At 48.9% G+C, this 16944-nt stretch overlaps 1 protein-coding gene across 1 annotated transcript in view; it reads right to left on the bottom strand.

Moving 5' to 3' along the window:
• sptlc3 (serine palmitoyltransferase, long chain base subunit 3) overlaps positions 1 to 16119 on the bottom strand; it is a 155899-nt gene extending 139780 nt beyond the window's left edge. The window contains exons 1-2 of the mRNA XM_031799979.1: positions 15727 to 16119; positions 3221 to 3427 (exon numbers count right to left, since the gene is read on the bottom strand). Of these exons, the coding sequence (XP_031655839.1) occupies positions 3221 to 3427; positions 15727 to 15837 (318 nt within the window). The 5' untranslated portion in view covers positions 15838 to 16119. The remainder of the gene's footprint in view (positions 1 to 3220; positions 3428 to 15726) is intronic.
• Positions 16120 to 16944: the final 825 nt, after the last annotated feature.

Genomic DNA, 16944 nt, shown 5'->3' with positions numbered 1-16944 from the left:
TCTCTCTCTGTCTCTCTCTCTTCTCTTCTCTCTCTCTCTCTCCTCTCTACATCTTTTTGGGTCTCTCTCTCTCTCTCTCTCCTCTCGCTATCTCTCTCTTCTCTGTCTGTCTCTCTCCTCTCTTCATCTATCTCGTATCTCTCTCTCTTCTCTCTCGGTCCTATCTCTATGTCTCTCTCTCTCTCTCTCCCCCTCCTCTCTGGTCTCTCTCCTCTCTGTCTCTCTCTCTCCTCACCCCCTCTCTCCTCCTGTCTCTCTCTCTCTCGCTTTGTCTCTCCTCTGTCTCTCTCTCTCTCTCTCTTCTGTCTCTCTCTCTGTCTCTCTCTCTATCGCTGTCTCTCTTCTATTTCTTCTCTCTCTCGCTGTCTCTCTCATCTGTCGGTCTCTCTCTCTCTCTCACTGTCTCTCTCTCTCTCTCGTGTCTCCTCTCTCTCTCGCTTGTCTCCTATCTCTCTGTCCTCTCTCTGCTCTCTCGCTGTCTCTCTCTCTCTCTCCCCCTCTCTCTCTGTATCTCTCTCTCTCGCTGTCTCTCTCTGTCTCTCTCTCTCTCGCTATCTCTCTCAATCTCCACTGAGAGTTCATTAACACCAGATCTAGTCCTCTGGGTCGTCTGTCACCCATGTGACTCAGTAGATTATAAACAACAACAAGAAGGGGGGGAAAAAACTAATGAGACATGAGTTCCTGAAAACATTTCCTCCCCAATTTTGTGGTATCCAATTGTTTAGTAGCTACTATCTTGTCTCATCGCTACAACTCCTGTACAGGCTTGGGAGAGAGACTAAGGCTGAAAGTCATGATACACGACCCAACCAAGCTGCACTGCTTCTTAACACAGCACGCATCCAACTGACCTTGGTTAGTGCGCACTGCGCCCGGCCTGCCACAGGAGTCGGATATGACAGAGCCTGGGCGAGAACCCAGAGTCTTTGGTGGCAATTGTTGAATTACGAGCCGAGTTGGTTTAGCCAAGGAAATATTCAGGCAACTAACCGCTGATTCATTCTGAAAATGAATCAGACAATGAGAAAATCCCTGATTTAGGAAAAGAAAAATCAAAAAAACATTTGAATTGAAGAGTCTTCTGTTGACAGTGGTGGGAAGAAACGGTGTCGTTGTCACCAGAGAAGAAGAAGAGTTTGGAATTAAAAAAAAAAAAGCAGAGAGATGGAATGTGTTGTGGATGGATTGTCACCAAAGAAGAAGAAGAGTTTGGAATTCAGTGGAAGCAGAGAGATGAAATGCAGAGAGTCCAAAAGAGAAGAAGGAAGAATCTAAAATCTATTTTGATTAACACTTTTTTTGGTTACTACATGATTCCATATGTGTTATTTAATAGTGTTGATGTCTCAACTATTATTCTACAATGTAGAAATAAAGAAAAACCCTGGAATGAGTAGGTGTTCTAAACCTTTTGACCGGTAGTGTAGGTTTGTCTTGACTGTGATAATGGCTCAATAAATAAGAGCATATTGTCTGCTAAATTAACCAGACAAGGCTATGTCATTGCACAGCCATAGGCTTCTACATCAAAGCACCACTGCTGAGGTTACTGCTTTTTAAAATATTGTCTTCCACGATATAATATAACCAGTTGATTTTAGAGTTTCAATAAATTAATATTAAATGGCACTTGCTTTTTAATTGCCATATATGTGAGGCAATTTAGAAAGTGTGGATTTATCTGTAATGGTTATGCTAATTTGGCATTGTTGCGATCTTTTGGCACATGCGCACATATTATTTTTTTTCCACTTGCGCTTTTGTTTTCCAAAATTATAATGAACTAATGGTTATTCAAGTCACCATTAGTACTAGTTAGTAACCATTAGTACATGACCTGTCAAAACAATCCCTATTTCAGACGGTAGTGACTCTGACATGGCTGCTCTAGTTGTAAAAGGGTGTGTGGGCTCACTACAGTAGACTGGTAGGTGGCACTCAGGAGATGTGTTTAGAGCAAACTAAGGAAACAATACCTGCCACGGAAGACTCCCAGTTACTTTAAAATGTTCCAAATCTACAGTGTAAGAACACGTTTAAATCCTGAAAGAGGATGATTTGTTTGTATTCCCAATTTCATGACATCCAATTGGTCGTTACAGTGTTGTCTCGTCGCTGCAACTCCCGTACGTACTCGGAAGAGGCGAAGGTCGAGAGCCGTGTGTCCTCCGAAACACAACCCAGCCAAACCGCATTGCTTCTTGCCCACTTAACCCGGAAGCCAGCTGCACCAATGTGTCGGAGGAAACAACGTGCACTTGGCGACCGTGTCAGCGTGCATTGCGCCCAGCCCGTCAGAGGAGTCACTAGTGCGCGATGGGACAAGAACATCCCTGTCGGCCAAACCCTCCCCCAACCCAGACGACGCTGGGCCAAACCCTCCCCCACCCCAGACGATGTCGGGCCAAACCCTCCCCCAACCCAGACGACGCCGGGCAAAACCCTCCCCCAACCCAGACAACGCCGGGCCAAACCCTCCCCCAACCCAGACGATGCCGGGCAAAACCCTCCCCCAACCCAGACGACGCCGGGCCAAACCCTCCCCCAACCCAGACGACGCCGGGCCAAACCCTCCCCCAACCCAGACGACGTCGGGCCAAACCCTCCCCCCAACCCAGACGACGTCGGGCCAAACCCTCCCCCAACCCAGACGACGCCGGGCCGAACCCTCCCACAACCCAGACGACGTCGGGCCAAACCCTCCCCCAACCCAGACGACGTCGGGCCAAACCCTCCCCCAACCCAGACGACGTCGGGCCAAACCCTCCCCCAACCCAGACGACGCCGGGCAAAACCGTACCCCAACCCAGACGACGCCGGGCCAAACCCTCCGCCAACCCAGACGACGCCGGGGCCAATTGTGCACCGCCCCATGTGTCTCCCAGTCGCGACCGGCCTGCGATAGAACCTGGACTCAAACCAGGATCTCTAGTGGCACAGCTAGCACTGTGATGCAGTGCCTTAGACCACTGCACCACGCGGGAGGCATAAAAAATATATTTTAAAACAATATATATATATATTTATATATATATAGTACCAGTCAAAGGTTTGGACACCCCTAATCATTCAAAGGTTTTTCTTTATTACATGATTCCATATGTGTTAATTCATAGTTTTGATGTCTATTCTGCAATGTAGAAAATAGTAAAAATAAAGAAAAACCATGGAATGAGTAGGGGTGTCCAAACTATTGACTTATACTGTACATCTCTACCTTCTGCTCCTCTCTCTCCCTGGCGATGTGACATTTCTCCAGTCCTACTGCTCTGAGGAAGTCCCTGAAGTATCCGAACAGTGTGACGATGCCGAACCCCAGGTATGTCATCACAGCTACGTACATGGGAGGATTCTCAAAGGATTCTGGTCTCTGAAACCTCTGCCGACTGGAGGGGGGCCCAGCGCTGTGTGCTGTGCTGTTTTTTCTAGAGGAAGAAGAGCAACAACAGTCAAGGTAACTACACACAAACAAGAACAACAACAGTCAGGGTAACTACACACAAACACAACACCAGTCATGGTAACTACACACAAACAACAACACCAGTCAGGGTAACTACACACAAAACAACAACACCAGTCATGGTAACTACACACAAACAACAACAACAGTCAGGGTAACTACACAAAAACAACAGGCATGGGAACTACACAAAAACAACAGGCATGGGAACTACACAAAAACAACAGGCATGGTAACTACACAAAAACAACAGGCATGGGAACTACACAAAAACAACAGGCATGGGAACTACACAAAAACAACAGGCATGGGAACTACACAAAAAACAACAGGCATGGTAACTACACACAAACAACAACAACAGTCAGGGTAACTACACACAAACAACAACAAGTCCTTCACTTTTTCCACATTTTGTTACGTTACAGCCTTATTCTAAAATGCATTCAATAATTGTTTCCATCATCAGTCAACACAAAATACGCCATAATGACAAAGCAAAAACAGTTTGTTAAATTTACTACTGTGTTCCAATGGCACGTTGTGTTAGCTAATTTTAAAAGGCTAATTGATTACTAGAAAATGCTTTTGCAATTATGTTAGCACAGTTGAAAACTGTTGTTCTGATTAAAAACGCAATAAAACTGGCATTCTTTAGACTAGCTGAGTATCTCGAGCCAGAAGAACCAGATCATCAGCAAACAGTAGACACTTGACTTCAGATTCTAGTGGGGTGAGGCCGGCCTGCAGACTGTTCTAGTGCCCTCGCCAATTCCTTGATATATATGTTGAATAGTGTATAAAAAAATTTAAAAACAGATTTGCTTTATTTACATAAGTATTCTGACCCTTTGCTATGAGACTCTAAACTGACCTGAGCCCTAGGACCATGCCCCAGGACTACCTGACATGATGACTCCTTGCTGTCCCCAGTCCACCTGGCCATGCTGCTGTTCCAGTTTCAACTGACCTGAGCCCTAGGACCATGCCCCAGGACTACCTGACATGATGACTCCTTGCTGTCCCCAGTCCACCTGGCCATGCTGCTGTTCCAGTTTCAACTGACCTGAGCCCTAGGACCATGCCCCAGGACTACCTGACATGATGACTCCTTGCTGTCCCCAGTCCACCTGGCCATGCTGCTGTTCCAGTTTCAACTGACCTGAGCCCTAGGACCATGCCCCAGGACTACCTGACATGATGACTCCTTGCTGTCCCCAGTCCACCTGGCCATGCTGCTGTTCCAGTTTCAACTGACCTGAGCCCTAGGACCATGCCCCAGGACTACCTGACATGATGACTCCTTGCTGTCCCCAGTCCACCTGGCCATGCTGCTGTTCCAGTTTCAACTGACCTGAGCCCTAGGACCATGCCCCAGGACTACCTGACATGATGACTCCTTGCTGTCCCCAGTCCACCTGGCCATGCTGCTGTTCCAGTTTCAACTGACCTGAGCCCTAGGACCATGCCCCAGGACTACCTGACATGATGACTCCTTGCTGTCCCCAGTCCACCTGGCCATGCTGCTGTTCCAGTTTCAACTGACCTGAGCCCTAGGACCATGCCCCAGGACTACCTGACATGATGACTCCTTGCTGTCCCCAGTCCACCTGGCCATGCTGCTGTTCCAGTTTCAACTGACCTGAGCCCTAGGACCATGCCCCAGGACTACCTGACATGATGACTCCTTGCTGTCCCCAGTCCACCTGGCCATGCTGCTGTTCCAGTTTCAACTGACCTGAGCCCTAGGACCATGCCCCAGGACTACCTGACATGATGACTCCTTGCTGTCCCCAGTCCACCTGGCCATGCTGCTGTTCCAGTTTCAACTGACCTGAGCCCTAGGACCATGCCCCAGGACTACCTGACATGATGACTCCTTGCTGTCCCCAGTCCACCTGGCCATGCTGCTGTTCCAGTTTCAACTGACCTGAGCCCTAGGACCATGCCCCAGGACTACCTGACATGATGACTCCTTGCTGTCCCCAGTCCACCTGGCCATGCTGCTGTTCCAGTTTCAACTGACCTGAGCCCTAGGACCATGCCCCAGGACTACCTGACATGATGACTCCTTGCTGTCCCCAGTCCACCTGGCCATGCTGCTGTTCCAGTTTCAACTGACCTGAGCCCTAGGACCATGCCCCAGGACTACCTGACATGATGACTCCTTGCTGTCCCCAGTCCACCTGGCCATGCTGCTGTTCCAGTTTCAACTGACCTGAGCCCTAGGACCATGCCCCAGGACTACCTGACATGATGACTCCTTGCTGTCCCCAGTCCACCTGGCCATGCTGCTGTTCCAGTTTCAACTGACCTGAGCCCTAGGACCATGCCCCAGGACTACCTGACATGATGACTCCTTGCTGTCCCCAGTCCACCTGGCCATGCTGCTGTTCCAGTTTCAACTGACCTGAGCCCTAGGACCATGCCCCAGGACTACCTGACATGATGACTCCTTGCTGTCCCCAGTCCACCTGGCCATGCTGCTGTTCCAGTTTCAACTGACCTGAGCCCTAGGACCATGCCCCAGGACTACCTGACATGATGACTCCTTGCTGTCCCCAGTCCACCTGGCCATGCTGCTGTTCCAGTTTCAACTGACCTGAGCCCTAGGACCATGCCCAGGACTACCTGACATGATGACTCCTTGCTGTCCCCAGTCCACCTGGCCATGCTGCTGTTCCAGTTTCAACTGACCTGAGCCCTAGGACCATGCCCCAGGACTACCTGACATGATGACTCCTTGCTGTCCCCAGTCCACCTGGCCATGCTGCTGTTCCAGTTTCAACTGACCTGAGCCCTAGGACCATGCCCCAGGACTACCTGACATGATGACTCCTTGCTGTCCCCAGTCCACCTGGCCATGCTGCTGTTCCAGTTTCAACTGACCTGAGCCCTAGGACCATGCCCCAGGACTACCTGACATGATGACTCCTTGCTGTCCCCAGTCCACCTGGCCATGCTGCTGTTCCAGTTTCAACTGACCTGAGCCCTAGGACCATGCCCCAGGACTACCTGACATGATGACTCCTTGCTGTCCCCAGTCCACCTGGCCATGCTGCTGTTCCAGTTTCAACTGACCTGAGCCCTAGGACCATGCCCCAGGACTACCTGACATGATGACTCCTTGCTGTCCCCAGTCCACCTGGCCATGCTGCTGTTCCAGTTTCAACTGACCTGAGCCCTAGGACCATGCCCCAGGACTACCTGACATGATGACTCCTTGCTGTCCCCAGTCCACCTGGCCATGCTGCTGTTCCAGTTTCAACTGACCTGAGCCCTAGGACCATGCCCCAGGACTACCTGACATGATGACTCCTTGCTGTCCCCAGTCCACCTGGCCATGCTGCTGTTCCAGTTTCAACTGACCTGAGCCCTAGGACCATGCCCCAGGACTACCTGACATGATGACTCCTTGCTGTCCCCAGTCCACCTGGCCATGCTGCTGTTCCAGTTTCAACTGACCTGAGCCCTAGGACCATGCCCCAGGACTACCTGACATGATGACTCCTTGCTGTCCCCAGTCCACCTGGCCATGCTGCTGTTCCAGTTTCAACTGACCTGAGCCCTAGGACCATGCCCCAGGACTACCTGACATGATGACTCCTTGCTGTCCCCAGTCCACCTGGCCATGCTGCTGTTCCAGTTTCAACTGACCTGAGCCCTAGGACCATGCCCCAGGACTACCTGACATGATGACTCCTTGCTGTCCCCAGTCCACCTGGCCATGCTGCTGTTCCAGTTTCAACTGACCTGAGCCCTAGGACCATGCCCCAGGACTACCTGACATGATGACTCCTTGCTGTCCCCAGTCCACCTGGCCATGCTGCTGTTCCAGTTTCAACTGACCTGAGCCCTAGGACCATGCCCCAGGACTACCTGACATGATGACTCCTTGCTGTCCCCAGTCCACCTGGCCATGCTGCTGTTCCAGTTTCAACTGACCTGAGCCCTAGGACCATGCCCCAGGACTACCTGACATGATGACTCCTTGCTGTCCCCAGTCCACCTGGCCATGCTGCTGTTCCAGTTTCAACTGACCTGAGCCCTAGGACCATGCCCCAGGACTACCTGACATGATGACTCCTTGCTGTCCCCAGTCCACCTGGCCATGCTGCTGTTCCAGTTTCAACTGACCTGAGCCCTAGGACCATGCCCCAGGACTACCTGACATGATGACTCCTTGCTGTCCCCAGTCCACCTGGCCATGCTGCTGTTCCAGTTTCAACTGACCTGAGCCCTAGGACCATGCCCCAGGACTACCTGACATGATGACTCCTTGCTGTCCCCAGTCCACCTGGCCATGCTGCTGTTCCAGTTTCAACTGACCTGAGCCCTAGGACCATGCCCCAGGACTACCTGACATGATGACTCCTTGCTGTCCCCAGTCCACCTGGCCATGCTGCTGTTCCAGTTTCAACTGACCTGAGCTCTAGGACCATGCCCCAGGACTACCTGACATGATGACTCCTTGCTGTCCCCAGTCCACCTGGCCATGCTGCTGTTCCAGTTTCAACTGACCTGAGCCCTAGGACCATGCCCCAGGACTACCTGACATGATGACTCCTTGCTGTCCCCAGTCCACCTGGCCATGCTGCTGTTCCAGTTTCAACTGACCTGAGCCCTAGGACCATGCCCCAGGACTACCTGACATGATGACTCCTTGCTGTCCCCAGTCCACCTGGCCATGCTGCTGTTCCAGTTTCAACTGACCTGAGCCCTAGGACCATGCCCCAGGACTACCTGACATGATGACTCCTTGCTGTCCCCAGTCCACCTGGCCATGCTGCTGTTCCAGTTTCAACTGACCTGAGCCCTAGGACCATGCCCCAGGACTACCTGACATGATGACTCCTTGCTGTCCCCAGTCCACCTGGCCATGCTGCTGTTCCAGTTTCAACTGACCTGAGCCCTAGGACCATGCCCCAGGACTACCTGACATGATGACTCCTTGCTGTCCCCAGTCCACCTGGCCATGCTGCTGTTCCAGTTTCAACTGACCTGAGCCCTAGGACCATGCCCCAGGACTACCTGACATGATGACTCCTTGCTGTCCCCAGTCCACCTGGCCATGCTGCTGTTCCAGTTTCAACTGACCTGAGCCCTAGGACCATGCCCCAGGACTACCTGACATGATGACTCCTTGCTGTCCCCAGTCCACCTGGCCATGCTGCTGTTCCAGTTTCAACTGACCTGAGCCCTAGGACCATGCCCCAGGACTACCTGACATGATGACTCCTTGCTGTCCCCAGTCCACCTGGCCATGCTGCTGTTCCAGTTTCAACTGACCTGAGCCCTAGGACCATGCCCCAGGACTACCTGACATGATGACTCCTTGCTGTCCCCAGTCCACCTGGCCATGCTGCTGTTCCAGTTTCAACTGACCTGAGCCCTAGGACCATGCCCCAGGACTACCTGACATGATGACTCCTTGCTGTCCCCAGTCCACCTGGCCATGCTGCTGTTCCAGTTTCAACTGACCTGAGCCCTAGGACCATGCCCCAGGACTACCTGACATGATGACTCCTTGCTGTCCCCAGTCCACCTGGCCATGCTGCTGTTCCAGTTTCAACTGACCTGAGCCCTAGGACCATGCCCCAGGACTACCTGACATGATGACTCCTTGCTGTCCCCAGTCCACCTGGCCATGCTGCTGTTCCAGTTTCAACTGACCTGAGCCCTAGGACCATGCCCCAGGACTACCTGACATGATGACTCCTTGCTGTCCCCAGTCCACCTGGCCATGCTGCTGTTCCAGTTTCAACTGACCTGAGCCCTAGGACCATGCCCCAGGACTACCTGACATGATGACTCCTTGCTGTCCCCAGTCCACCTGGCCATGCTGCTGTTCCAGTTTCAACTGACCTGAGCCCTAGGACCATGCCCCAGGACTACCTGACATGATGACTCCTTGCTGTCCCCAGTCCACCTGGCCATGCTGCTGTTCCAGTTTCAACTGACCTGAGCCCTAGGACCATGCCCCAGGACTACCTGACATGATGACTCCTTGCTGTCCCCAGTCCACCTGGCCATGCTGCTGTTCCAGTTTCAACTGACCTGAGCCCTAGGACCATGCCCCAGGACTACCTGACATGATGACTCCTTGCTGTCCCCAGTCCACCTGGCCATGCTGCTGTTCCAGTTTCAACTGACCTGAGCCCTAGGACCATGCCCCAGGACTACCTGACATGATGACTCCTTGCTGTCCCCAGTCCACCTGGCCATGCTGCTGTTCCAGTTTCAACTGACCTGAGCCCTAGGACCATGCCCCAGGACTACCTGACATGATGACTCCTTGCTGTCCCCAGTCCACCTGGCCATGCTGCTGTTCCAGTTTCAACTGACCTGAGCCCTAGGACCATGCCCCAGGACTACCTGACATGATGACTCCTTGCTGTCCCCAGTCCACCTGGCCATGCTGCTGTTCCAGTTTCAACTGACCTGAGCCCTAGGACCATGCCCCAGGACTACCTGACATGATGACTCCTTGCTGTCCCCAGTCCACCTGGCCATGCTGCTGTTCCAGTTTCAACTGACCTGAGCCCTAGGACCATGCCCCAGGACTACCTGACATGATGACTCCTTGCTGTCCCCAGTCCACCTGGCCATGCTGCTGTTCCAGTTTCAACTGACCTGAGCCCTAGGACCATGCCCCAGGACTACCTGACATGATGACTCCTTGCTGTCCCCAGTCCACCTGGCCATGCTGCTGTTCCAGTTTCAACTGACCTGAGCCCTAGGACCATGCCCCAGGACTACCTGACATGATGACTCCTTGCTGTCCCCAGTCCACCTGGCCATGCTGCTGTTCCAGTTTCAACTGACCTGAGCCCTAGGACCATGCCCCAGGACTACCTGACATGATGACTCCTTGCTGTCCCCAGTCCACCTGGCCATGCTGCTGTTCCAGTTTCAACTGACCTGAGCCCTAGGACCATGCCCCAGGACTACCTGACATGATGACTCCTTGCTGTCCCCAGTCCACCTGGCCATGCTGCTGCTCCAGTTTCAACTTCCACCTGACTGTGCTGCTGCTCCAGTTTCAACTGTTCTGCCTTATTATTATTCGACCATGCTGGTCATTTATGAACATTTGAACATCTTGGCCATGTTCTGTTATAATCTCCACCCGGCACAGCCAGAAGAGGACTGGCCACCCCACATAGCCTGGTTCCTCTCTAGGTTTCTTCCTAGGTATTGGCCTTTCTAGGGAGTTTTTCCTAGCCACCGTGCTTCTACACCTGCATTGCTTGCTGTTTGGGGTTTTAGGCTGGGTTTCTCTACAGCACTTTGAGATATCAGCTGATGTACGAAGGGCTATATAAATACATTTGATTTGATTTGATTCGAGGTGAGTCCTGTTTCCATCGATCATCCTTGAGATGTTTTTCACCAGCTTCAAATCAAATCAAATCAAATTTGATTTGTCACATACACATGGTTAGCAGATGTTAATGCGAGGGTAGCGAAATGCTTGTGCTTCTAGTTCCGACAATGCAGTAATAACCAACAAGTAATCTAACTAACAATTCCAAAAACTACTGTCTTATACACAGTGTAAGGGGATAAAGAATATGTACACAAGGATATATGAATGAGTGATGGTACAGAGCAGCATAGGCAAGATACAGTAGATGGTATCGTGTACAGTATATACATATGAGATGAGTATGTAAACAAAGTGGCATAGTTAAAGTGGCTAGTGATACATGTATTACATAAGGATACAGTCGATGATATAGAGTACAGTATATACGTATGCATATGAGATGAATAATGTAGCGTAAGTAACATTATATAAGGTAGCATTGTTTAAAGTGGCTAGTGATATATTTACATCAATTCCCATTATTAAAGTGGCTGGAGTTGAGTCAGTGTCAGTGTGTTGGCAGCAGCCACTCAATGTTAATGGTGGCTGTTTAACAGTCTGATGGCCTTGAGATAGAAGCTGTTTTTCAGTCTCTCGGTCCCAGCTTTGATGCACCTGTACTGACCTCGCCTTCTGGATGATAGAGAGGGCTCAGAACGCACCCTTGTGGGGCCCCAGTGTTGAGGATCAGCGGGGAGGAGATGTTGTTGCCTACCCTCACCACCTGGGGGCGGCCCGTCAGGAAGTCCAGTACCCAGTTGCACAGGGCGGGGTCGAGACCCAGGGTCTCGAGCTTGATGACGAGCTTGGAGGGTACTATGGTGTTGAATGCCGAGCTGTAGTCAATGAACAGCATTCTCACGTAGGTATTCCTCTTGTCCAGATGGGTTAGGGCAGTGGGCAGTGTGGTTGAGATTGCATCGTCTGTGGACCTATTTGGGCGGTAAGCAAATTGGAGTGGGTCTAGGGTGTCAGGTAGGGTGGAGGTGATATGGTCCTTGACTAGTCTCTCAAAGCACTTCATGATGACGGAAGTGAGTGCTACGGGGCGGTAGTCGTTTAGCTCAGTTACCTTAGCTTTCTTGGGAACAGGAACAATGGTGGCCCTCTTGAAGCATGTGGGAACAGCAGACTGGTATAGGGATTGATTGAATATGTCCGTAAACACACCGGCCAGCTGGTCTGCGCATGCTCTGAGGGCGCGGCTGGGGATGCCGTCTGGGCCTGCAGCCTTGCGAGGGTTAACACGTTTAAATGTCTTACTCACCTCGGCTGCAGTGAATTAGAGACCGCATGTTTTCATTGCAGGCCGTGTCAGTGGCACTGTATTGTCCTCAAAGCGGGCAAAAAAGTTATTTAGTCTGCCTGGGAGCAAGACATCCTGGTCCGTGACTGGGCTGGATTTCTTCCTGTAGTCCGTGATTGACTGTAGACCCTGCCACATGCCTCTTGTGTCTGAGCCGTTGAATTGAGATTCTACTTTGTCTCTGTACTGACGCTTAGCCTGTTTGATAGCCTTGCGGAGGGAATAGCTGCACTGTTTGTATTCGGTCATGTTACCAGACACCTTGCCCTGATTAAAAGCAGTGGTTCGCGCTTTCAGTTTCACAAGAATGCTGCCATCAATCCACGGTTTCTGGTTAGGGAATGTTTTAATCGTTGCTATGGGAACGACATCTTCAACGCACGTTCTAATGAACTCGCACACCGAATCAGCGTATTCGTCAATATTGCTTGATTGGAGTCCACCTGTGGTACATTCAATTGATTGGACATGATTTGGAAAGGCACACACCTGTCTATATAAGGTCCCACAGTTGACAGAGCATGTCAGAGCAAAAACCAAGCCATGCAGTTGAAGGAATTGTTCAAAGAGCTCTGAGACAGGATAGTGTTGAGGCACAGATCTGGGGAAGGGTACCAAAAAATGTCTGCATCATTAAAGGTCCCCAAGAACACAGTGGCCTCCATCATTCTTAAAATGGAAGAAGTTTGGAACCACCAACACTCTTCCTAGAGCTGGACGCCCGGCCAAACTGAGCAATCAGGGGAGAAGGGCATTGGTCAGGGAAGTGACCAAGAACCCGATGGTCACTCTGACAGAGATCTAGAGTTCCTCTGTGGAGATGGGAGAAACTTCCAGAAGGACAACCATCTCTGCAGCACTCTACCAATCAGGCCTTTATGGTAGAGTTGCCAGATGGAACCCACTCCTCAGTAAAAGGCATATGACAGCCCACTTGGAGTTTGACAAAAGGCACCTAAAGGACTCTCAGACCATGAGAAACCAGATTCTCTGGCCTGATGAAACCAACATTGAACTCTTTGGCCTGAATGCCAAGCGTCACATCTGGAAGAAACCAGGCAACGCGCATCACTTGGCCAATACCATCCCTACGGTGAAGCATGGTGGTGGCAGCATCATACTGTGGGGATGTTTTTCAGCGGCAGGGACTGGGAGACTAGTCAAGATCGATGGAAAGATGAACGGACCAAAGTACAGAGAGATCCTTGATGAAAACCTGCTCCAGAGCACTCAGGACCTCAGACTAGGGTGAAGATTCACCTTCTAACAGGACAATGACCCTAAGCACACAGCCAAGATAACACAGGAATGGCTTCGGGACAAGTCTCTGAATGTATTTTAGTGGCCCAGCCAGAGCCCAGACTTGATCCCGATCGAACATCTCTGGAGAGACCTGTGCAGCAACGCTCCCCATCCAACCTGACAGAGCTTGATAGGATCTGCACAGAAGAATGTAAGAAACTCCCCAAATACAGGTGTGCCAAGCTTGTAGCGTCATACCCAAGAAGACTCAAGGCTGTAATCTCTGCCAAAGGTGCTTCAACAAAGTACTAAGTAAAGGGTCTGAATACTTATGTAAATGTCATAGTTCTGTTTTATAAATGAATACTAAATTAGCATAATGTCTAAACCTGTTTATGCTGTCATTATGGGGTATTGTGTGTAGATGGATAAAAAATATATATCTACATTTTAGAATAAGGCTGTAACGTAACAACATGTTGAATAAGTCAAGGGCTCTGAATACTTTTCGAATGCGCTGTATGTCAGTGTTCAGTGTGGAATTGTTCATCAATTTTTCAAAATTCCAAAGAACAGGCAGAATAAACCAAATTGAACATCTGTATATCCAAAAGAAAACAGATTTTGGTTTGTTAACCACAGGTTTAAAAAACGGGTCTTTCATCTCGCCAGATTGAGTTTCAAATGTTCTCTCATGGAGAACAACTGTTCCAGGTTTGGGCATCATTTCACCATGGCAACCTTCTTTTTTGGGGGGGGGGGGGGCGGGGGGGGGGGAATATATTCTGTTATTTTATTCTGTTATATTACATAATTGTATTTATTGTGTGCAATGTGTGCAAAGCTGTCATCAAGGCAAAGGGTGGCTACTTTGAAGAATCTAAAATCTATTTTGATTAACACTTTTACTACATGATTTTACTACATGATTCCATATGTGTTATTTAATAGTGTTGATGTCTCAACTATTATTCTACAATGTAGAAAATAGTTTTAAAAAATAAAGAAAAACCCTGGAATGAGTAGGTGTTCTAAACCTTTTGACCGGTAGTGTAGGTTTGTCTTGACTGTGATAATGGCTCAATAAATAAGAGCATATTGTCTGCTAAATTAACCAGACAAGGCTATGTCATTGCACAGCCATAGGCTTCTACATCAAAGCACCACTGCTGAGGTTACTGCTTTTTAAAATATTGTCTTCCACAATATAATACAACCAGTTGATTTTAGAGTTTCAATAAATTAATATTAAAAGGCATTTGCTTTTTAATTGCCATATATGTGAGGCAATTTAGAAAGTGTGGATTTATCTGTAATGGTTATGCTAATTTGGCATTGTTGCGATCTTTTGGCACATGCGCACATATAAAAATTTTTCCACTTGCGCTTTTGTTTTCCAAAATTATAATGAACTAATGGTTATTCAAGTCACCATTAGTACATGACCTGTCAAAACAATCCCTATTTCAGACGGTAGTGACTCTGACATGGCTGCTCTAGTTGTAAAAGGGTGTGTGGGCTCACTACAGTAGACTGGTAGGTGGCACTCAGGAGATGTGTTTAGAGCAAACTAAGGAAACAATACCTGCCACGGAAGACTCCCAGTTACTTTAAAATGTTCCAAATCTACAGTGTAAGAACACGTTTAAATCCTGAAAGAGGATGATACAACTTTCAAAACGAGTCAGTTTTTATTGTCCGGCCACAAAAGTCAACTAGTGTACCGTTTAGTTCGCTAACACTTTCACTCATTTGTTTCTGAACAATTAACAAGCTCGCTAGTTAACTACCACACGGTATTGTCAAACTGTCCACACAACAGTAACTAGTTAGGTAGGAAAACTACAAGATATGCCAAATAACAACCCCCCCACCCCCCCTGAAAGAATTGAGGGCAAATAAATCAGATTTGACCGTTCAGACACAAGATGCATGACCAGGAATCAGATTTATAGATTTCAAAACCACCTATAAAATAAGTTTTAAAATGTGTCGTGAAATGTCCGATTCCACGTGCTTCTTGGCTCGTCCGAGACGGGATAAAGATGAGGAGATGCGAGGTGGGCCATAATGTAACGAGGTAGTTAATAAACCCGGCTGCATCAACAAGTGCGATCCTGAGATACAAGGCAGCGCTACGCTTCATGTAGTCACAGTGACAGACATTAACTCATCAATTATTACGCCGTTCATATTATAGATTTTTTGTTGTTGTTGTTGTTGTTTTTTTTCTCGCTATTATTATTTTTTTTTTTACAGAGAATAAAAGTTAGGCTGCTCAAGATGTCGCACATAGCATTGGAAAACGCCCCAGGACATCTACTCGCCAGTAATTCTACTTACCTGTGCCTTATTGTGGTATCCATTTTTCTTACAATTCGCGTTTTTGAAGTTATTCCCGTTCAGTTGTATGTTGAGTTTTCCGTTGGGCACAGGGGCTGTAGTTCGAGCCATATCTAGTCAGGAGAAGATATGGTGTACACTGAGTGAATAAGTAGGAAGTGTTTTTTCACCCCCCAGCAGCGGTGAATGAATGGCAGCCCAGGTATGAAACCGGTTTACCTTACTTGGGTCATTACGACAAAAGGTGATTTATAATCAGCACTACGGGTAGCTCTGGTCCGTGACGTTACGTGTGGGTTGATAGCACTGCGTCAACAAACCCGACGTAACGCCCCGGACCAGAGTTATGTGACTCCTACAGGTCGCGTTGGAAACCTAACCCACGCGCAAGCCTCTTATTATTGTGTACACAAAACTAGCATCTCATCTCCACGCTGTGAAATAGATCTTGAGGAAGCAGCGGGTGAAACAAATGATTAGACTTCTGAATCTTTAATCCAATTGGAAGAAAAATGTACCTTCCGTTTTCCTAAACTGGTGATAGGCTGTCATCCGTAGAAATATAATGTAGTTTGTAAATATGTGTCGTCACCGGACCTTATGGCCCGCTCACAGAATTCAACAGTAGTTTGGATTTAAAGTGAAGCACGAGGTCAACTGTATCTGTTATCATTACTCTGGTTTCAGGGTGCTACCTTTCACTTCTCTATTATAGTGTAAAATAAAAAAGGCTACATCCGAAATAGCACCCTATTCCCTATATAGTGCACAACTTTTAAACCGAGCTCTATGGTCCCTGGTCAAAAGTAGTGCACTATTTAGGGAATAGGGTGGCGTTTGGGACTTTACCATAGGGTGTGATAGTGTGTGTTAGGTTACTCATTTACACAAATACAGGAAGCAATGAAAACAATACTACTTGTAGTGACTGCTTCAAACCAAGTGAGAAAAGAGACATGATAGTTTGAAATGACAGACAATGTTCCTGTGCTGTTTTATTAGATCCAAGTTACTGTTTAAAGCATATAAGCCTGTAGGCTAAGGATATAACATGACACAGCAGTAGACCACCGGTACTTTGAAAGGAGTACAGAAACTATCTTGCACAATGTCTAGGGCTGTATGCTAGAGCCACCGAGAGCACTGTTCAAGGTGTGGTCTGTAGTAATATTGAACTGGTTTTGGCCTGGCTAGGTGACTATCTCTGCACTGGGCTTT

The sequence above is a fragment of the Oncorhynchus kisutch genome, linkage group LG20 (genome assembly GCF_002021735.2).
Source record: "Oncorhynchus kisutch isolate 150728-3 linkage group LG20, Okis_V2, whole genome shotgun sequence".
In the NCBI taxonomy this organism is placed as follows: domain Eukaryota; kingdom Metazoa; phylum Chordata; class Actinopteri; order Salmoniformes; family Salmonidae; genus Oncorhynchus; species Oncorhynchus kisutch.
Note: the sequence above shows the minus strand (reverse complement) of the source record. Positions and strands in the feature narration are given on the sequence as shown.